General features: G+C 39.2%; 1 protein-coding gene across 4 annotated transcripts in view; it reads left to right on the forward strand.

The window, feature by feature from the left end:
• Positions 1-22265, forward strand: part of KLHL13 (kelch like family member 13) — a 200232-nt gene that overhangs the window by 147448 nt on the left and 30519 nt on the right. For all 4 annotated transcript variants that reach the window (XM_044234328.1, XM_044234324.1, XM_044234326.1 and 1 more), the window contains one exon: positions 10728-10869. In XM_044234328.1, coding sequence (XP_044090263.1) covers positions 10728-10869 — 142 coding nt within the window. The remainder of the gene's footprint in view (positions 1-10727; positions 10870-22265) is intronic.

Genomic DNA, 22265 nt, shown 5'->3' on the forward strand with positions numbered 1-22265 from the left:
GCATTGGTCTCTCTGCTCAGCAGGGAGCCTGCTTTCCCCTCTCTCTCTCTCTGCATGCTTCTCTGCCTCCTTGTGATCTCTGTCTAAATAAATAAATAAATAAAGACTTTAAAATAAATAAATAAAAAGGAAAAAATGACTTACTGCTTCAAGAAGTAGCTGGTGTAGATGGGGTGAGTGAGGGAAGTAGTGTATAGCAGCATTTTCCAACTAGCTGGGCAGAATTTTAACACCTTGATTCTTTATTCTCCGTACCTACTTGGTGATTCTCCCCTGTCTCCTTCTCACCTATACTCTGAGAGTCAGAAATTATAAAGTGGGGTGTGAAGCACCGGTTTAAAAGACTATAGGGAGGTGCCTGGGTGGCTCAGTCGGCTTAGAGTCTGCCTTCGGCTTAGGTCACGATCCCAGAGTCCTGGGATCCAGCCCTGCATCGGGCTCCCCGCTCAGCAGGGAGTCTCCTTCTCCCTCTCCCTCTGCTGCTCCCCCTGCTGTGTTCTCTCTCTGTCAAATAAACAAAATCTTAAACTTTTTAAATAAAAAAGTGAAAGACGGTAGGAAGGAAGGAAAGGAAGCTTCTGTCTTCTTGCTTAATATCCCTCTTTCCTACTTACTTCAAACAGATCAAAGCAGTACTTCATTACTCCTTCACAATTCCTAACTGGCTTCTGCAAAACACATACACACGCAGTCTGAGAGTGCTCTGATTATCTTCTGCTTAAAATTCTTACTTAGGGGCTTCTCGGTGGCTCAGTCACTCAAGCATCTGACTCTTGATTTCAGCTGAGGTCCTGATCTCAGGGTCCTGGGATCGAGTCCCACATCAGGCTCCTTGCTCAACTGGAAGCCTGCTTCTCCCTCTCCCACTCCCCCTGCTTGTGTTCCCATGCACACTCTCTCTCCCGCACTCTCTTTCTGGCAAATAAATAATTTGTTTAAAAGGAATATTTAATATTTAAAGTAAACAAATAGAGTCATGGTCCATAAATACTTTCCCCAAAGGAGTCCTTCCGTATTGTTACTGCGCTGTGGAAAAAAACTTACAAAAGTATTTTTGTAGAGCTTTTTTGTTATATCAGCAGAGCTGTCTGTAGCTGGTTCTTGAAATAGCCTTGTGATACGGAACTGAACATTATCAACTTGCTCAAATAGTTTTCTAGCAGTCCAGGAAAGTGGTGGATCTTGATGGTATTTGAGGAGAAAAACCAGAAGCCATTTCTAAGGCTAAAAACTTCATTTTAACCCTTAGACTATGATACTTGAATTTGTGGGTAGGTGGGTGGGCTATAAAGGACAGTAAACATTTTTTGCATCTCCTAACAACTTGAGAGAGGTAGGCAGTGGTTATGTATGCATAGCACAAGAGAGTTAACTCAGAGTTTTATGAAGAAAAAGAACACCTGGGGCACGTGGGTGGCTCAGTCATTTGGGTGTCTGACTCTTGATTTCAACTCCGGTCATGATCTTAGCATTGTGAGATTCAGCCCTATGTTGGGCTCACATAGTGGGCACGGAACCTGCTTAAGATTCTCTCGCTCCCTCTCCCTCTGCCTCCCCCCCATAAAAAAATTAATGGTTACACGGAGGTGTAAAAAATGGAAAATAATTTTAATAGGAAATATTATGCAAATTTGGTTCTTGGCTTCCGTTTGGTTCTTTGCTCCATTTTTGGAGCATCATCCTGAGATGAGCTTAAAAGAAGTGTAATTCCCAGATTCATGCGGTTGAGGGTATGTTGTCTGTTACTTTTTCTTGTATTACCTTGCCCTGTCTGAAAAATACTGGTTGTGATATCGAAATATTGATTTGATTACATCGCACTAAACATGCTGTATTAAAACATGATTGATTCAATACTGAAATTTTTATCATATTCATTGAAATGATTAGAGGTGCCTCTAGGTCCTTGCAAAACCAAGGTTGAGATTTGTTACATTATTACAGGCTTTAAAGACAGAGAGGCAGTGAGACTCAGAGCTGCCAATTATAATTCTTAAAACCAAATGCAATCCGCTATTACTTTGTAAGTTTAAAAGTCTTACTCTTTGGGTTTTTTGTCATGTTTCCTTTTAAAAGAGAAATAAACATTCCCTTAAGATCTGGTCATGAATTATTGACTATGAAGTTGAATATAACTAGGAAATTCAGAAAAGACAGAAAAGGATAGGATTTTTACCACTTGATTAATGATTCTTCTGTTCCCAAAGAGACTTATCTCAGTGATTTCTAATTTGTTTTGAGTTTGTGGAAATCTGCCTTTATAATAAACTCAAAAAAATTGGGTAACTTGGATGTTTAAGTATTTAATAAACTGACATTTTAGGCAGGCAGAAGCCCAATTCTTTAATAACATGCTCTTCCACTGAAATGCACCATAGCGGGGCACCTGGGTGGCTCAGTGGGTTAAGCCTCTGCCTTCAGCTTGGGTCATGATCCCAGGGTCCTGGGATCGAGCCCCACATTGGGCTCTCTGCTCAGTGGGGAGCCTGCTTCCTCCTCTCTCTCTGCCTGCCTCTCTGCCTACTTGTGATCTCTGTCTGTCAAATAACTAAATAAAAAATTTTTAAAAAAAGTAAAAGAAATGCACCATAGCGCAACAGTCAAATTTCAAAGTTGGTGGGCTACAGATAATAGAAGTAAATTACACCTTGGTTAACAAATCTTCTGGGAGCAAAAGCAAAAAACTCCTTCAAGGAAAGTTGGCCAGGGTACTGGGGCTCCCGTTATAGTTTCTTCATTTGGGGGTAGAAGAAGGAGGTATGCTCCCTGCCTTAAGTACAGCTAGACTTCTCAATGGTAGGCCTGGTGCTGGTTGTAGGGTGGGTCTTCCCTACATAGGGCTTATGCGTGGCCAAGCGATTGTAACTATTATTTTCCCTGTGTCCTGGGAAGGGGGTTATTGACAGTGATGGGAGCACATGCTGTTTTCCCAAGCTCACAACTACATATTGCCGTCTCCCTATACTACTATCTCTTGTGGACTCTCTTACCCTGTATGGCTTTGTACGGCAATGGGGGTTTTGACTTAGTTATTTTATATATAGTAGGTATGGAATCGACATTTAGGAAGGAATTCTTTCACTTACTCATTTCTCTCAACTTCAGGTATGTATCTATCTATCTATAGCCTTTAGTACAATATTAATAAGAAATATGAAGAATGAGGGGCACCTGGGTGGCTCAGTCAGTTGAGCATCTGCCTTTGGCTCAGTTTGTGATCCCAGAGTCCTGGGATCAAACCTCACCTCTGGCTCCCGACTCAGCAGGGAGTCTGTTTCTCCCTCTCCTTTCTCCTCTCCCCCCAACTCATGCTTGCTTGCTCACTATCCCTCTCTCTCTCTCTCAAATAAATAAAATCTTTTTTAAAAATGTGAAGAAGGAGAAACAGTATATGAACCAAGATTCTAAACAGAAGAATTTTCTGGGTCCAGATACATGAGGCTTGATATTGTTTAAGTGGTATATCAATTTTACAAGATGAAGAAAGACTAAAGTATTCAAATATGGTAGATAGAGGGAACAAACATTAACTTTAAAGTTTTTCAGGGACAGGATTGAGATACTCAGTGCAAATGCTTTATGCATTGGATAATTAACTTTCATCCTGTCATAGTTATCTAATGGAGGATCATTTGTCATTCCATTTGTTTAGCCCGATTCCCTCATCTGTGTTGTAGTGCTATTTCTGTGATAGTGATGGGTGGCTTTGGAATTCAGAATGTGTTCCCTTAAATGTTGGTATCAGTAGTGGAGAGTTCTCCCTAAATTTGATCTGAGTTATATCCTGAGATAGGCTACCTCCTTACCCTCCATGTGTCGTAAGAATGGCATGAGAAATCTTTAGCATTGGTATTGTTTTTATGGAAGTGGGAAAAGTGCATGCTTTTAGACTGAATTAATCCAACCAAAAAAAAAATTACTTTCCTGTAACAGAATGTGTCTTTCTGAGATCTTGCTTGCATTTATCAATTAAGCATTGAAATGACAATTGCTTAGGTCCTGTCTGTCTATCTGTCTTTCTTTCTCTTTCTTTCTTTCTATTTTTTTCAGGCTTGGTGTAATGGGAACATTACGGGTTCTGGGATCAGACTCAAGTTCAAATCGTAGTTTCCAGATTCATGGTGAAGCCTTAAACTCTCGGAGCTTCAGTTTCCTATCTTGAAAATGGGATTGCTCTGAGGATTAAGTAGCCCAGAGAATGCGTTTGGCACAATGCCCAGTACATAGCAGGTGCTGGGGTAAACGATCTTATTCCTATGTTAAAACTGACATCAGCTATTTACTATTGTGATTTTATTTTAAATGTGACAGACACATGCATATAAGAAGCCTCTTTAGAAAGTCATTTTGCAGTCTGACCCTATCACCTTGAACCAAGCATTTTTCTCTTTTGTGGATTCTGGTATTGCTGTAGCACAAAGAAAGCCTTGGAAAGATTAGCCTCCATTTTATAGGCTACATGCTAAAGATTTCCATTACTGAATTCATTGCAAGTTGACAATAAGGTACTTAGACTTGTGTCATTAAAAAATACAAATAAATAGCTAACCAAAGCTTTATCTTTTTTTTATTTCTTTCAGGCAAGCACCTCATGAAGAGCCCCGTTCTCCATTGTTTCTTAAACAGCAATTAATTTAGGTCTTATTAGGAAAAATTGCTATGATATTTGTAATTTCTTTGTGTAATGATACTGTGAGTGCCATTTTCACAGGGACGTAGCTTTAAAACATTGGAAATCTTTAAGGTTTTTTTCCTTCCTTTTTGTGAAAATACCAGGCTTATTTTATATGTATTTCCTTATTTCATAAGTTGGGATTTTCTTGCTGATTTTTTAAAAACCATTTCTTATTGCTTTAATGGAAGTTGAGTGAGTAAGAGAGAGAGAGAGAGAGAGAGAGAGAGAGAGTGTGTGTGTGTGTGTATCATTCAGTTTTTGTTTGGGAGGGTTGAAGGTGGATATCTGAGATTCCAACTTGTGTGAGGTAGGAGGGTTGTTAAGATCTTTAGAACTAAAAAAGAAGATCTTTAGAATTCAAGGCAGTGTGCGTGCTTCAAATCTATAGAAAAATCTATGGGGAATAACTTCTACCATCTTAAGTTTTTAATTTATTTCTCAAGGGTGGAAGGAAATACCTTGACAGATTTAGCACTCAAATTCAAATGAGTCTGAGAACAGGTGGCTAAACTTCTCCCCCACCTGCCATGCAACTTCATCACAAGAAATGTTTCATTTAGCAAATGCCACGGCTAGCAGACACTTCTCTGTTTCAGAGCAGAAAAACAAATGGAGGGGGAGTACTTCTTTGAAGAAAACCTTTTTCTTGATTTTCTTTTTAAATTGTGAGTGTGTTTTATTTTTCTGGGGGAACGGGTGGTGGAAAGCATGAGGCACTGCCTTGATCAACTAACCCTATTTGTCGCCTTGTTGTCCCATTCATGACTTGCGTTGCTGTTGTTACTTATACGCTGTTTTGTTATTCCTGCTGTTCTTGCGTGCTAACCCACTGGGTGCTAACTGTCAGGATAATATTACTCTGAGAAATTACAACATCTATATAGCATTCTTAACACTAACTTAGAAACCCCTGCTCTTTTGTCACGGTGGAATTGTGTTATTAAAATCACTGATGGGGGAAGAACATGGGACTCTTGTTCTTGGGGTGATGAGTTCAAGCCCTGTGTTGGGTATAGAGATGAGTTTTTTAAAAATCTTTAAAAAATACACTGATAGGTTTAACCACTTTGTAATATAATGGTGCTATGAAGCTAACTGGGAACTAAACAGAGAAAAGTTGTTTTCTCTGATTCATCCCTCCAAGCCACCTAGAATATCTCCACCAAAAACAGTCAAGTGTTTCACGTGTTTTTGTGCTAATAATTTCAAAGAGCGCTAAAACGGCCCCTTTTCCTCGACAAGGACATTAGCGCTCACCTAGCTTTCTGCCTAACACCATCTAGTGCTTGCAGTGAGAGAAAGCAAGAAACTGAGATGGGCATTTCTTCGTTTATCAAGCGAAGACCCCAGTTTTTAAACCCAAAAGTACTCATCCCCGTGGGTTGGGGGTGAATTTTTAAAATTTTAATTCTTTTCCTATGTATCTATTTGGGTAGGGAGCATTGGAAGAGTGTTTGAGGTTTTGGAGCCAAATGATGCAATTGTGAGATGTTCTTCCCTTACTCACACTGCACGCCAACAAGCCCAATTGCTGCAGTGAATTCTGAGAGTACGGTTTCCTTCTAGAACACATATCAAACTATTAACCTCTGCAGAACAATTCACTATAGAAAACACATTTCAGCCAGATTGACAGAACACTCTGGCTGCAACCTACCTACCACGTCAGACGTGGAACACACAACCCTCGGTCGTCCCAGTGTTCACTGCGCCCATTTGAAGATTTTTAAAAACCTTAATAATCCGTTTGGGTAAACAGTGCCATGTAGACAGCGCATGTTTCCACTAGTTTCAAAAGTCTATCTTCAACTCCGTGCGTTTATAAAATTTAAAGAGGGAATCTTTGCTGTAATTTGCATATTCTGGGCTTCTAATGAACTTGAACATTTTTCTCTCTGTTAACCATTTGGACTTACGTCTTTCTGACTGGTGCGCTCATAACATCTACACATTGCCCTTGAGGGCGATTTTTAAATTGTGGAAATTTTTTTAGGCAAGATCAGCACGTTAGCATCACCCTGCTAACCTGATAATTGCTTCGACTTTCTGTTTCTTTTGACCACCTTTGCAATGCTTTCAGTGAAATGAGGATCAGACAGTGCTTCTATCTCTCCCCTAATGCTCTTTGAAAAAGTAATTGTTCTCTTTGAACAAGCATACAGTCGAGTGATTCATGTACACTTTGTGAAAGATGGCTTTGGTGCTCTGTGGTTGGTCATTGTTAAGAAAATAAGCTGTGTCCCGTGGCAGGGGGATGGGCTGGAAGTCCTGATGCACTGTACCAACGTAGCAAGAAGATTTGAGTTTGGGACAGAAAAGTGATGAACATACGCTCTCCAGTGAATAATTTTATAGCATTGATCCAGGCCGAATTTCCTTGATTCAAAGTCAGCATGTGAAAGTGAACCCAAATAGCATTTGTTTTAAGCAGAACTCCGAAATTCTTATTCTTAGATGAATTTACGTAGAACAAAAGCTTTCCTGCATAACTGTCTTCTAATCTTCAAAGCCATTATCTACTTATCTACTGTAAACACTTGCTTGTTCAAGTTGTGGGGCTGGAGGAAACAGAGGTATTTTATTGTTAGGTAGTCTTAGAAGAATTAGTGGTAATTAATAATCCCACTGTGTTTCTTACTGCCAACATTGTCATGTAGTGTCAACCCTCAGACCGGGAAGTCATTTAGAACATGAAATTGCTTTAGAAAAATTTTCCTGAGTACGTTAATCCCTCTCTATGAGGGTTTCTCAATCTCAGCACTCTTGACATTTTTGCCTAAGCACATCTTTGCCGTGGAGAACTTTCCTGTGCCTTGGTGGGAGGTTTAGCAGCAGCCACTAGAAGAAGGAAGCACACCCCCCCCCTTGCAATGATAAAACACAGCTCCAGACGTCCCCAAATGTGGGGAGGGAAGAGACAAAATCCCCTTGGTCCCCTGACCTCTTCTGACAACCCCTGGTCTTTTTTATTGCTTTGAACCACATGACTTGAAAAATGAATATTTAAAAACTGTTGTTTGTCTTTGGAATTACTCAGAGAATCATTCCTTTAAGGAGAGCTTTTACCTCCTTGCAGTGTTGGAAAGCAGTGTTCTTCACATCCAGTCAGTAAACTTAGTGGAAAGGAGATGGAAGAGAATTTTGAATCTGCTGAGAAGGTTGACGTGGCATGTGTTGTTACTGCTGCAGAAATAACAGGGAGGGCTCTGAATGTTAAAAAGTCAAAGTATGTTGAGACAAAGTCATGAAGAAGATCACTTTAGTGAAGGCTTCTTCAGCATTTGAAGTAATTAATTAGAAAGCCAACCATTTTATCTTGCCAAGAAAGGGCTACATTTTCACATTCTGCTTTTCGATTTTAGGAGCTAGAGACAAATGACAAGCAAACAAGTTGTTATCTGTGATTTCTTCAAAAAAAGAAATTTCCAGGATATGTCATAGGCACAATGTGGCTTCAGCTTCATTCCTGTCTCTTTTACATCTGTGGTTCTATAAAAATCATAATTGGTGGTCATTGAAAGCACTGCATGAGGAAAGAAATGTCCACAAAAATGAGATGCTGTGTTCATTCAAATGACATGCTAAAATTCTCATGTGCTAGGTTTTGTGCAGAGAATACAGAAAATAATAAAACATTCTCCTTGGATATTTCATTAAAATTATTCTGTTTGAATGGAAACTTTCTGGTTAGGGATCCCAATCACCATCAGTCTATTTCCCACTTGTCCCATTAATTCTGTACTTTTAGGGATGCCTGGGTGGCTCAGTGGGTTAAAGCCTCTGCCTTCGGCTCAGGTCATGATCTCAGGGTCCTGGGATGGAGCCCCGCATCTGGCTCTCTGCTCAGTAGGGAGCCTGCTTCCTCCCCTCTCTCTGCCTGCCTCTCTGCCTGCTTGTGATCTCTGTCTGTCAAATAACTAAATAAAAAATCTTAAAAAAAAAAAGCTGAACATGCTTTAAAAAAATTCTGTACTTTTAAATGTTGGTCTGTAAAAGCTGTTTAAAAGAATGGGTGAGTGTGTGTATGCTATATGTCATGTATAGAATTTAATTCTTTTTAAGGCTATTTCTGAAATTAGTAGAAAGCTATATTCATTTTCTGCTATGCTTGTTAAAATCTTATTTAAATTATTCTCTTTATTAAATATCCATGAGGGTTGAATAAAACATTGTCATGTATTATTAATTCATTTTTGGTTATACTATGGCTCTAATATTCTCAAGAAGAATTGATGTCACCCTTGAGGCCAGAATTTTGCTAATTATTACAAGATTTAAAGCCATCTCGTTGATGTCTGGATTCAAAAAGCAGGATCTTAAAGTATGGTAGTCTTAAAGTTTTTTTTTTCTTGTTCAGACTGGGCAGCTGAGGTTACAGGTATGGTAGGGAACAAGTAGTGAAATCTTCACGATATTGGATAGGCCAGAGTTAGAAAAACAAACAATTTGGGGTGTCTGGCTGGCTCAGCCGGTAGACCATGTGACTCTTGATCTTGGGGTTGTGGGTTCCAGCCCCATGTTGGGTGTAGAGCTTACTTAAAAAATAAAACCTTAAAAAAGAAACAGAAAGGGGCACCTGGGTGGCTTGGTCAGTTAAACATCTGCCTTCGGCTCAGGTCATGATCTCAGGGTGGTGAAATCGAGCTCCATGTCGGGCTCTGTGCTCTGCTTCTCCTCCCTCTGCTCCTCGCTCCCTCTCTCTCTCTCGCTCTCAAAAGAATCATTAAAAAAAAGAAAAAAGAAAAACAAATAATTCAACATGTAGGAAGTTCGAGGTAAATAGCAAAAGTGGAGCTCCTAGTGCTTGAAGATGTCCTCTTCCTCTTCCTCTCCCAGTGTCCATATTAGCCATCTACATCATGAACACACAAACCCATTCAGAGCCCCCCGCTCCCTGCTCTTGGGTGATTCAGAGACACTTTTGGCAGTGTGTACCTGAGGAAACCCAGGCCTGCCTAGTTTAAGGGGTAATAAAAGGTCGTACCATGGTAGTCAGTATCCAGTGTAACCTGAGGTCCTTCATTAAATATTTTCCATGATCTCTGTGAAACAAACTGACCTGTTGACTACAGGTTCTCCAATGCTTTTTATGGCCTGCGAAAAATTGTGAATGTAATATATACATGGGCATAGCTTGCATTCATTCTTTTTACTTTTTATTTCTTAGAAAAGATGGAAATGCCACTAGATGATAGCGATTTAACTGAATAATCCCAAAATGATGACTGAGAGATATTGCTAGAAAAAGAAATTACTTCATGTGTGAGAGTTTTCGTTCCACTGGGGGTTGATTAGAACTATAACTAATGACAGAAGAGGAAGCAGTGTGTTACTGTCACAGTTAATCTTTGACTTTTATTAATGGGGTCTTTGGAATTTGGAATCACACTAGATTTATATTCAAATCATGACCCAACTACTTTTAATATATTTGCAACCCTAGCTAACTTACTTTTAAACTTTTAAACACTATAGCTCATTTTCCCTACCCTTCATACAAAGGAAATAATAATAGTACCTATTGGATTGGATTGTTTTAAGGATTATGTGGGATCATGTGTGTAAATTTCTGGGCAAGTACCTGATACACAGTGACCATTCAATAAATGATAGCTATTGTTTTTACCTTTCTCAAAGTAGATATTCCAAAGTACTTTTAACTGTGAATAACACAATTTGATGTTATTGCTACCTAAACAGCACAATACCAAAAGCAATTTCTCTGGCACTAGAGAAAAAAAAAAAAACAAACCCTTTGTGTGTGTAGTTTTGAATCAGCTTTTAGGTTGATTTCTCACTTCTTTTTTTTCTGACCTTGAAAAGTTTTTTACAAATATAGAAGATAATTTCTTCTAGGGTGTACAATGGCACGAGCGTAAAGCACAATGAAACAAAATTCCATCTATATCGTAGTCAAATGATTGGCACTAGTTCCTGGTTATTTCTCTAAACAATGCCATTATTGTGAATTATATTTCTATAGTATATAAAAGTATAGTATATAAAAGGCAACTTTTAACTTGCCTTTCTTCTGATTTATCCACCTTTTCAGATCTCTAGTGGAAGAGGAGGACCAGCACATGAAATTGTCCCTTGGAAGCAGCGAAATGGGTCTCTCATCCCATCTGCAGTCTTCCAAGGCAGGGACCACACGCATCTTTACCAGCAATACCCACAGTTCGGTGGTGTTACAGGTAATCTAAACTGTCCCTTGTATAATATTTAAATGGATTTAAAAATGACCCAGGGTGTTTGTGATGTGGGATGTTGGTGGTGGGGGGCGAGGAGTGTGCATGTGTGTGGACGGGGTGCCCATGGGAACCCTCTGTCCCTGTTGTTCCATTTTGCTGTGAACCTAAAACTGCTCTAAAAAAATTAAGTTCATTAATTTAAAAAAGAGCAAACAAACATCAAGGGAGAAACCTTGAGGGGAAAACTACATAGCTTCCTGATGTTAAAACAAAACAAAACAAAAAACAGAAAAAACAAACCCAGAGTGTCCTCTTTGTTTGGTTTGTATGAGGGAGGTCTTGCTATTGGCCACTTTCTTATAGAATGTTATGTCTGGCAACATTGACTTTCCATTCTGTCTCTGCCAATCTACATATCACCAAGTCCCTACGCTGAATTTCCTGGTTCCTCACTAGTGACCTGTTTTACTGTCACCTTTATCATAGTTCTGAAGATCATACTTACTTGCAGTCTCAGCTCACACTGATGATAGTAGGTGTGGGAATATGGATAAGGATGGCTGGATGCAAACACACAGTGAGATGTAAGAGGTAATAACTGACCTCAAAGGAGAGGACAGAAATGCAATAAAAAGCCAAAAAATTGGGTGCCTGGGTGGCTCAGTGGGTTAAGCCGCTGCCTTTGGCTCAGGTCATGATCTCAGGGTCCTGGGATCGAGTCCCACATCGGGCTCTCTGCTCAGCTGGGAGCCTGCTTCCTCCTCTCTCTCTCTCTCTGCCTGCCTCTCTGCCTACTTGTGATCTCTCTCTGTCAACTAAATAAATAAAATCTTTAAAAAAAAAAAAGCCAAAAAAACCCCCACCCAAAACAAAACCCCAACCTATCAAAAACTGCAACTGGAGCTAATTAGCACAAGGACAAGTAGTCCTGATACTTCCCGTGGTTGTGGACACCCCCTGACCTCTGTTGCATGGCTGAATTAGGAAACAATATACTACTGGATGTTCCTCAATGTCTTCTAGATAAAGCCAAATTATATCAGTGCTCCCTCTAGTAAGATAAAGAAAAATTGTTCTGAATGTATTTTTCAAAGCAATCTCCCCAGGTGAATTTCATGCATATTCCTGGTCAATGACCATTAGGGTAAAGCAGTATATAGTATATAGTATATGGTGTTTGGTGGGCAGTAGAGCGTATAATGTAATAAGAGAGCCGTCCGCTTGCTGTATGGCTTTGTTGGGTCATGTAATTTTTCTGGGCTTCATTTGTCTTATCTCCAAAATGTGTCTTTTTTTTTAAAGATTTTATTTATTTATTTGACAGGCAGAGATCACAAGTAGGCAGAGATGCAGGCAGAGAGAGGGGAGGAAGCAGGTTCCCCGCTGAGCAGAGAGCCCGATGTGGGGCTCGATCCCAGGACCCTGAGATCATGACCTGAGCTGAAGGCAGATGATTTAACCACTGAGCCACCCAGGAGCCCCTCCAAAATGTGTCTTGACTAGGAGATCTCTAAATTCCATTCTAGTTCCCATATGTAATCTCATGAGATCATATCTTTCATTATTTTGGTTTGTAATGGGAGCTAGGTTTTATGGTTTGTTGTGCTGTGGGTCTCATCAGCAGAAATGTGAGGGTCAGGAGGGAGAAGCTTGTAATTTTTCTGGGCTTCATTTGTCTTATCTCCAAAATATGTCTTGACTAGGAGATCTCTATGTAAATGGTTTAATTGTTGGTTATTCAAGGCTATGGAGTCTTAGAAACTTTATGCTAAGTGAGAGAAGCCAGTCAGAAAAGGCTGTATTTTATATGATTCCATTCAGACAGAATGGCCAGAAGAGGGAAATATATAGAGACAGAAAGTAGACTATTGGTTGCCTAGAGTTGGAGAGAATGTGAGGATATGAAGGCTCTAACGGCTCCAGGAGTTCTTTTTGAGGTGATGAGAATATCCTAGAATTGACTGTGGATTTGTTTGCACACATTATCTGTGAATGTGCTAAAAGCCACTGAACTCTACAATATAAATAAGTACATTATATAGTGTGTCGATTCATCTCAATAAAGCTGTTAAAGTTACAGGACAGTATGTAGTGTATAATACCATCCATTGGCAGAAAAACTATACAATAAATGGGGTGATTGGGTGGCACAGTTGGTTGAGCACCGACTCTTGGTTTTGACTCAGGTCATGATCTCAGGATCATGAGATCGAGCCCCACGTTGGGCTCAGCTCTCAGCAGCTTGAGATTCTCTCTCCCTCTCCTCCTCCTGCTTGTGCTCTCTCTTTCTCACATCAATCACTTTTTCAAAAAAGAAAAAGACTATACGATGTATATACATATATACGAATGTAAACACACAGCAAAAGGCCTGGAAACATTAGGGAGGCTGATGAATGTTATCTTATATTTTCTGCTCTGTACGATCTTACACTGTTTAATTTTTTTTACAACAGAAATATGTTTGTGTATAACCTGTGTACTTTAAAAAAGATAATTGTTCACTTAACTATGGGAAACAAAGTGAGGGTTGCTGGAGGGAGAGGGGTGGTGGGCTGGGGTAACTGGGTGATGGGCATGAAGGAGGGCACTTAATGGAATGAACACTGGGTGTGAAATGCAACTGATGAATCACTACATTCTACCCCTGAAACTAATACTATGGTATGTTAACTAAATTGAATTGAAATTAAAAATTATATATATATGATACATTATTATATGCATATATAATATACATAATTGTTATATATTATTTATATATATATGTGTATATATATATATATATATATATATATATATAAATTATTGACAAAAACCAGTATGACTGGGTCTTAGATACTTAGACACTTGGCAATATTACCTTGTGTTCAGCCTTTGTTGGTCCTGACTGGTGAAAGTAACTAGAGAGTTTGTATGGAGTAAAGGTGATCTTTTCATCAGCTGACTTTTGTTGTTGTTATACTATTTTCTGTAGTGGCATGGAGCTACCCACTGTCTATCATTATTGCCGAACTTTGCTCTCTTTAAAAGTCCATTAAAGATGATGTTCTCACAAATGGAGATTTTTAAGTAGCAGCGGTAACAGAGAACTTTTTCCCTGTATCTAATCTTAGGTGTGTGGTTATCAAGGGAACAAGTTGGAGAAGTGTTTAATGTGTAAAAGTTATCATTGCTTTAAAATTAGCAATCATACAAACTTTGGCTTCAAAAGACATCAAGAGTCACTGTCAGGGGAAGGGACCCATGGGGAGAAAGTGTTTTCAGAAGTCTCACTCTGCAGGGTTACCCACTGCATACCTCTAGTGGAACAGACATGAGTTTAGGCCAAACCTGGAATCCTAATTTTACCCCTAGTTATATGACCTTGGGAGCCCTCCATCCTCTCTGGGCCAGTTTCCTTATCTATGAAATGGTTAAGAGATGTGAGAATTAAATGTGACAATTGATGGGAAAGTGAGGTGCATCATAAATATCCATTTTATTTTACTTCCATTTGAGTCAAAGTTGCAGATTAGTTGTCTCTGTTAAACAGGCTTTCGCAAACTCAGCTGTCGAAGAAAGGGCCTAAAGAATTGTGATACCTATTAGGCTTGGATTCCTAGAACCTTGAACAGATCTCCAGAGAATCCATGATGTAGTTAGCAGAGCAAATTGCTTTCACTCAATTAAGGAAGGTTAACCAGGGTTTGCTTGAGTGGTAACTGGTAAAATCAGGGACTATCTCATTTTCTTCACTCCTTTAGTGCTACTGTAGTTATGGTTATTTCCTATGGAAAGTTTCCTACATTTGGCTTCACCTATTATCCCAGATTGTCAGCATTTTTCTTTTACTGCCCCAGTTTATGGTCATTCATTGCCTCGTACTCTTCCTTGGCAATTTTGTGCCTTAAAAACAGCTTTATGGAGATATAATTCATATACTATCTAATTCACCTGTGTGAAGTGCATAATTCAGTGGTTTTAGTTTTTAGTATACTCACAGGCTTTTGCAAATATCACCACAATCTGTTGGAGAACATTATCGTCTGCTCCAAAAGAAACCTTGTATCAGGCGCCTGGGTGGCTCGGTGGGTTAAGCCGCTGCCTTCGGCTCGGGTCATGATCTCAGGGTCCTGGGATCGAGTCCCGCATCGGGGGTCTCTGCTCAGCGGGGAGCCTGCTTCCCTCTCTCTCTCTCTCTGGCTGCCTCTCCATCTACTTGTGATTTCTCTCTGTCAAATTAATAAACAAAATCTTTAAAAAAAAAAAAAGAAACCTTGTATCCATTAGCAGTCACTCCACATTTCCTTCCAACTCTTTCCCCAAACCTAAGCCACCACCAATCTACTCTCTGTCTCTATAGACTTGTCTATTCTGAACATTTCCTACCAATAGAATATGTGGTCTTTTGTGTCTGGCTTCTTTCACTTAGCATCATGTTTTTAAAGTTCATGCATGTTGTAGCCTGTATCAGTGCTTCTTTTCTTTTTATGACTGAATACTATTCCATTATATGGATATACCACTTTTTTTAAAAAAAAATTCATCCATTCATTGATGGACATTTGGGTTTTATTTTTTCTACTTTTTGGCTATTATGACTAATGTTTTGGCTATTATGAGTAATGCTGCTGTGAACCTTCAGGGAGAAGTCTCTGTGGACATGGTTTTATTTATCCATTTATCTTTCATGTATATCTAGGGGTGGAATTGCTGGGTCATACAGTAATTCTGTGTTTTAAACTTCTGAAGAACTGCCAGAGTGTTTTCCAATGTGGCTGCCCCATTTTCCTTTTCCACCCACAGTGCATGAGGATTCCAGTTTTAGCACATTCTTGCCAACACTAATTATCTCTGTTTGAGTGTAGCCATATTGGTAGGTGTGACGTGGTATCTTGTGGTTTTGCATTATACTTCCCTAATGGCTAATGTTGACCGTCTTTTCATCTGTGCTTATAGCCATTTGTCTATCATCTTTTAAGAACTGTCTATTCATATCCTTTTCCCAATTTGTAGTTGGGTTATTTATCGTTTTATTCAGTCATAAGAGTTCTTTGTTTATCTTAGATACAAATTCTTTATGAGAACATGACTTACCAGCATTTTTGCCAAGCACCTTTGGTTTTATAGTCCTTTGTTGTTCTGTCATCACTGCCTGGCCAGTCCCCTGGCCTTTTTCATTTCAGTCATATGATCTTTGCTTCTGCTTAACCTTAGTAGAGTTCATAGGACAGATGGTCAAGGCAAATAGCTTGAAGACTTCTGACTTTTCACTATTCTCTACATGTATATTTTTTTTCCACACTTCAGTCTTTGCACCCACTTCCTATCCCTAAAATGCCCTTATTTTACTTTTTGTTTCTGGTAAACCCCTGTTTATTCATAATGACCCATATTAAGCAATAAGTGATAAAACTAGAATTCTAGCTTTGCCCTAAACTCATGTCCTTCCCACAACAGTTATATAACGGATAATCCTGCAGAGTGGGACTTCTGAAAACGGTCACTCCCCATGGGTCTGTCCCCCTGACAGCAACTTTAATTGGCTTTTGAAGCTAGAGTTTGTGGGAGCCAGGCGAAGTTTCCAGCTTCTTCTAGTCCTCACTCTTAGTCCTTGTTAATATGACCTATCAGTGAGACTCACTACATGTGGGATCTAATTTGTTGTTTCTATATGCCTCTGATCAAGTGCTGAGGTACACGGTGACTGCTTCATAAGTACCCACTATTATTATTGTAAGACTTATTATTGTCATTCAAAGAGGAAATACATACGAAGAGCCTAGCCCATCACCTGGCACAGAGGAAATACTCAGTGCTTTTCACTGCTATTATTTGTATTCTTAGCAGAATAAATGAATTTGGCTGGAAGTTATAAAAACTTTAATATATACTTGCCTCATTGATACTTTAAACAATATTGTGAGGTAGAAAAGGTCAGACTTATTCTCTCCATTTTATAGATTAGGAAACTGAAGCTCAGGGAGTTTGGGAGGCTTACCCGGATCACATAGCCAGTAACTGACAACAGCTAAGACTTTAACACAGGCTTTCTGACTGCAAATTTGTTTTTATAATCTGTTTTTGTAATTTGGTTCTTCTAATCTTGCTCTAAACTGTATTATCTTTTAAAATATAATGTCTGTAAATATTAAGTTTTCATTGCCAATTCTATTTGTATTAAGAATAAAAGTTATTATATATTATACATAATGAAACATAATATGAATATATGAATAATATATGATGAAATATTACTAAGCCATAAAAAAGGATGAGGTCTTGCCATTTATGACAACATGGATGGACCTAGAGTATATTATGCTGAGTGAAATAAGTGAAACAGAGAAAGACAAATACTGTATGATTTCACTTAAATGTAAAATGTAAAGAAAAAACCCAAAACAAAAAACCTAAACAAACAAAAGGCAGAAACAGACCCATAAATAGAGAACAAGCTGAGGGTTACCAGAGGGGAGAAGGTTGGGGGGATGAGCAACATGGGTAAAGGGGGGTGGGAGGTAAAGTCTTTCAGTTACAAAATAAATAAGTCACAGGAATAGAAGGCACAGCGTAGGGAATACAGTCAATGGTATTGTAGTAGTGTCGTATGGTGACAGAGAGTAGCGACACTTGTGATGAGCACAAAGTAACATATAAACTTGTCAAATCACAATATGGCACACCTGAATCTAATGTGACATTCTGTGTCAGCTATACTTCAATTTAAAAAAAGAAGGCATATGGAGTGCGTGGGTGGCTCAGTGGTTTAAGCCTCTGCCTTCAGCTTGGGTCCTGATCTCAGGGTCCTGAGATCGATCCCCGTGTCAGGCTTCCTGCTCAGCGGGGAGCCTGCTTCTCCCTCTCTCTGCCAGCCTCTCTCTGCCTGCTTGTGATCTGTCAAATAAATAAATAAAATCTTTTTAAAAAAGAGAAGGCATAAAGATTTAGGATAAATTATATTACATAAAAGAAAAGCTCAATAATCTAGATTGTTGAAGTTTTAGTCAAAATGAAGCTTTTTATTTATTTCATTTACCTAAAGGGCAGCTAGAATATAGAGAAATGAATATATTATTTTTCTTGGGAATAGCTTTTTTGGCACTCAGGATAGTGTACAATAAATTATCCTACTACTCCCCAATTGATTGTGTATCATTAAGATACCAGTTGGAAGACAGCCTCCACCTTTCCTTTTAGTCTACTTTAGTATATTATTACCCTGCTTTCTTAAATGAGGTTTTATTGTTGTTATTTAGCATGTATTAAAGTAACAGAGAAACTACCACATACCAACTGGTAGTTAGATATGCTATAATACATAATTTCAATTTCTGATTGTTTGTTGCTGGGACAGAGTAATACAGTTTGTTATGATTATTGATCTTGTATCTTACAACCTCGATAAACCAAATTACTCTTTTTGTAAAGTCTGTAGGATTGTCTACATAGACAATCATTTTGCCTGTGAATAAAAACATTTATTTCATTCTTTCCAATCTGATGCTTTTTATTTCACTTTCTTGCCTTATTGCACTGCATAGGGACTCCCGAGAAATGTTGAATGGAAGTGGTTGAATATGCATTCTTGCTATTTTGCTGATGTCAGGGAGGAGAACATTCATTCTTTCACCTTTTAAGTATGATGTTAGCTGTCAGTCTGAGGAAGCTCCTTTCTGTTCCTGTTTGCTGAGAGTTGGGTTTCGTGTTTTTAATCAGAAATGGATTTTGGGGGCGCCTGGGTGGCTCAATGGGTTAAGCCTCTGCCTTCGGCTCAGGTCATGATCTCAGGGTTAAGCCTCTGCCTTCGGCTCAGGTCATGATCTCAGGGTCCTGGGATCGAGCCCTGCATTGGGCTCTCTGCTCAGTGGGGAGCCTGCTTCCCCCCTCTCTCTGCTTGCCTCTCTGCCTACTTGTGATCTCTGTCTGTGTGTCAAATAAGTAAATAAAATCTTAAAAAATATATTTAGAAATGGATTTTGGATTTTGTCAAATATTTTTTTGCACCTATTGAGATGATCTCATCATTTTTCTTTTTAATTCGTTACTATTGTAAGTTATATTAAGTGATTTCTGAACACTAAAGAAATCATGCACTACAGGAATAAACCCCACTTGTTGGTGATGGATTATCCTTTTTATATTTTATTAAATTTTATTTGGTAAAATTTTAGGAATTTTTGCATCTATGCTCATGAGGAATTTTGGTTTTAGTTTTCTTAATTTTCTTACCTTTGTCTGGTGTTGGTATTCGGATAATGCTGGCCTTATACAGTGAGTTGAGACGTGTTCCCTCCTCTTAATTTTTGGGATATATTTGTGTAGCATTGCTGTTATTTCTTCCTTAAATTTTTGATAGAATTCACCAGTGAAAATTGGATTTTATAGGTAGACATATAGCTATTCAGTTACAGATTTCTTCTAGAATAACCTTTAACAGCTTGTATCTTTTGGAATTTATCCATTGCAACTGATTGTCAAATTGATTGGCATACAGTTGTTCATATTTACTTATTATCCTTTTAAAAGCTATACCATCTCTAGTACCATCACCTCTCTCAATCCTGGTATTGGTAATTTATATTTTTTCTCTTTATCTCCCTAATCTGTCTGGCTAGAGTTTTATCAAATGTATGGATCTTCTCAAAGAACCAGGTTTGGGGGTTTTATCATTTTTTTCTCTTTTTGTGTCATGGTTCATCAATCTCTTCTCTGATCTTTATTATTTCTACTTCCTGCTTTTGGGGATTAATCTGCTCTTCTTTTTTAAAAAAATACTTATTTATTTATTTATTTATTTTAGAGAGCGCATGCATGCGGGCATGGGGAAGGAAGGGCAGAGAGAGAAAGAGTGAGTCTTGAGCAGACTCCAGACCCCTAACTGACTGAGCCACCCAGGTGCCCCAGGGTTAATCTACTCTTGTATTTCTAGTTTCTGAAGGAGGAAGCTGAGATCTTTCATCAGAGTGGTAATAAATATTCTTTGCTCTGAAATTTGTTTTGTCTGATATTATACTCCTGTCAGCTTTTTTTTTTCCCAAGTAAGCTTTATGCCTAACATGGGGCTTGAACTCACGACCCTAAGATCAAGAATTGCATGCTCTACCAGCTAAGCCAGCCAGACACCCCTATGCCAACTTTCTTTTAATTAGTGTTAAATTGACAAATCTTTTGCCATCTTTCTACATCTTTACTTTGTAAATTAACTTACAGTAAAATGGATTTTTTTATTAGATTGTCCCTCTATGAGTTTGTTTGGTTTTTGGTTTTGGTTTTACTTTTACAAGTTTTATTTATTTATTTATTTATTTAAAAAGATTTTTATTTATTATTTGACAGAGAGAGATACAGTGAGCAAGAGAGGGAACACAAGCAGGGGGAGTGGGAGAGGAAGGAAGCAGACTCCCCGCTGAGCAGGGAGCCCGACGCGGGGCCCAATCCCAAGACCCTGGGATCATGACCTGAGCTGAAGGCAGACGCTTAACAAGTGAGCCACCCAGGTGCCCCTATTTATTTATTTTTAAAGATTTTATTTATTCACCTGACAAAGCATGAATGGGGGCAGAGGGAGAAGCAGGCTCCCAGCTGAGTGGGGAGACCAAGGCGAGGCTCGATCCCAGAACCTGGGATCACAACCTGAGCCGAAGGCAGATGCTTCACCAACTGAACCACCCAGGCGCCCTCCATGTATGAGTTTTAACAAATACCTTGTACTTCTTTTACTCTTCGGTAGTCACACTCTTCTCTGCCTCTAACTGATCTGTTTCCTGTCACAACAGTTTTGTCCTTTTGAGAGTATTACATAAATGGCATCGAACACTCTGGAAGCTTTTCAGACTGGCTTCTTTCACTTCATCTAATATCTCTGAGATCCATTCACTTTGTTGTGTGTATCAGTTGTTTCTTTTTATTGTTGAGAAGTATTCCATGGTGTGGGACTTTGCGGGGTCTCTTTTCCATGCTCCTCCGTCTTGACCATCTCTCCAGTACTGTCCCGTTCTCTAGGGTGCTCTCTGTGGTCCTCTGACCTGAAAGCTGGGTTTTATTCATCCTGTTCTGCCATTCACTGACCACCGCTGAATCCAGAGCCTGGTCCAAATGCAGAGACGCATCTATTGCAGAGGAATGACCACAGGTCCTCTGACCAAAAAGGAAGTTTCCTCTCCCTCAGTTTTCGGCCTTTGCCACCCCCACTGTCACTGTTGCTGCCAACAGGGCCTTGGAATTGCCTGGAGATCAGGACGCAAAAGAGCAGAGGGAAATAAAAGTAAAGTGGATTTTTTCTGCTCTCTCTGAGTTTCGGGACTTTTCTCTGCTCCCTGATGACTGCCTCCAGGTGACATGGTACCTTACCTCCAGTTTGGGATATATTGGGGGGGGGAAAGTAGGGCATAGAGTGGAACACTCGCCCTCAGTTTGGTCATATTTTGCATTCTGATTTCCTTCCCTAATTCTTTTGCTTTTATTAACCTATTTTTCATTAACTTTTAAGCTTTGTGGGGTCGCACCAAAACATCATTTATTTATTCTAGGGCAAACTTTTTCCCAGTGCTGAGGCAAATACTTACGAGTCCTCTAAGGCCCTAGAAAGAGAAGGTTTCCATTTTGGTGATTGGAATGAATTATGCTCAGCCCTTGGTGAGGCTTGCAGTGTTTTCTTGGGCTGCTTCTGGGTGGTTCTTTCCCCAGACAAGTACACTTATCAGTATTCACCTGAATACTTGAGGAAGACTTTTTAAATTGTATTTCATTTTATTTTACTTTATTTTTTTAAAGATTTTATTTATCCATCTGACAGAGATCACAAGTAGGCAGAGAGGCAGGCAGAGAGAGAGGAGGAAGCAGGCTCCCCGCTGAGCAGAGAGCCCAATGCGGGGCTCGATCCCAGGACCCTGGGATCATGACCTGAGCTGAAGGCAGAGGCTTTAACCCATTGAGCCACCCAGGTGCCCCTTATTTTACTTTATTTTATTTATTTTTTGATCTCCATAGCCCCCTCTCTATGCAGATGTCTTCTCCTGTGTTCTACCATACAAACCTAGCTGCCCTGACTCCCATAGGACTCATCAGGAGAGAATGCTGGGCCTCGACTGGCTTGCCACTTCCCATACCTCTATTCTTAGAAAGTCCAGAACAATCATGGGGCTCATCTAACTTGCCTCTCATCTTTCACAGATCCTTCTCCTTCATGCAGTTTTAAACTTTTTTTTTCATATATTTTGTCTGGTTTTAAGGTATTTCAAGAGGTAAGATAAATCCAGTCCTTGTTATTTCATATTCGCTGAAAACAAAAAATGTATAGGATATAATTAAATGCTAAATTGTAAGACTCCAACTAAAGGTGCCTGATTGTTTCAGAGATTTGGTTAGAGGTAGCTTTACAAAGGAGGTCAAATCTGAACTAGGCTTTGAAGGAA

The sequence above is a fragment of the Neovison vison genome, chromosome X, assembly GCF_020171115.1.
Source record: "Neovison vison isolate M4711 chromosome X, ASM_NN_V1, whole genome shotgun sequence".
NCBI lineage: Eukaryota > Metazoa > Chordata > Mammalia > Carnivora > Mustelidae > Neogale > Neogale vison.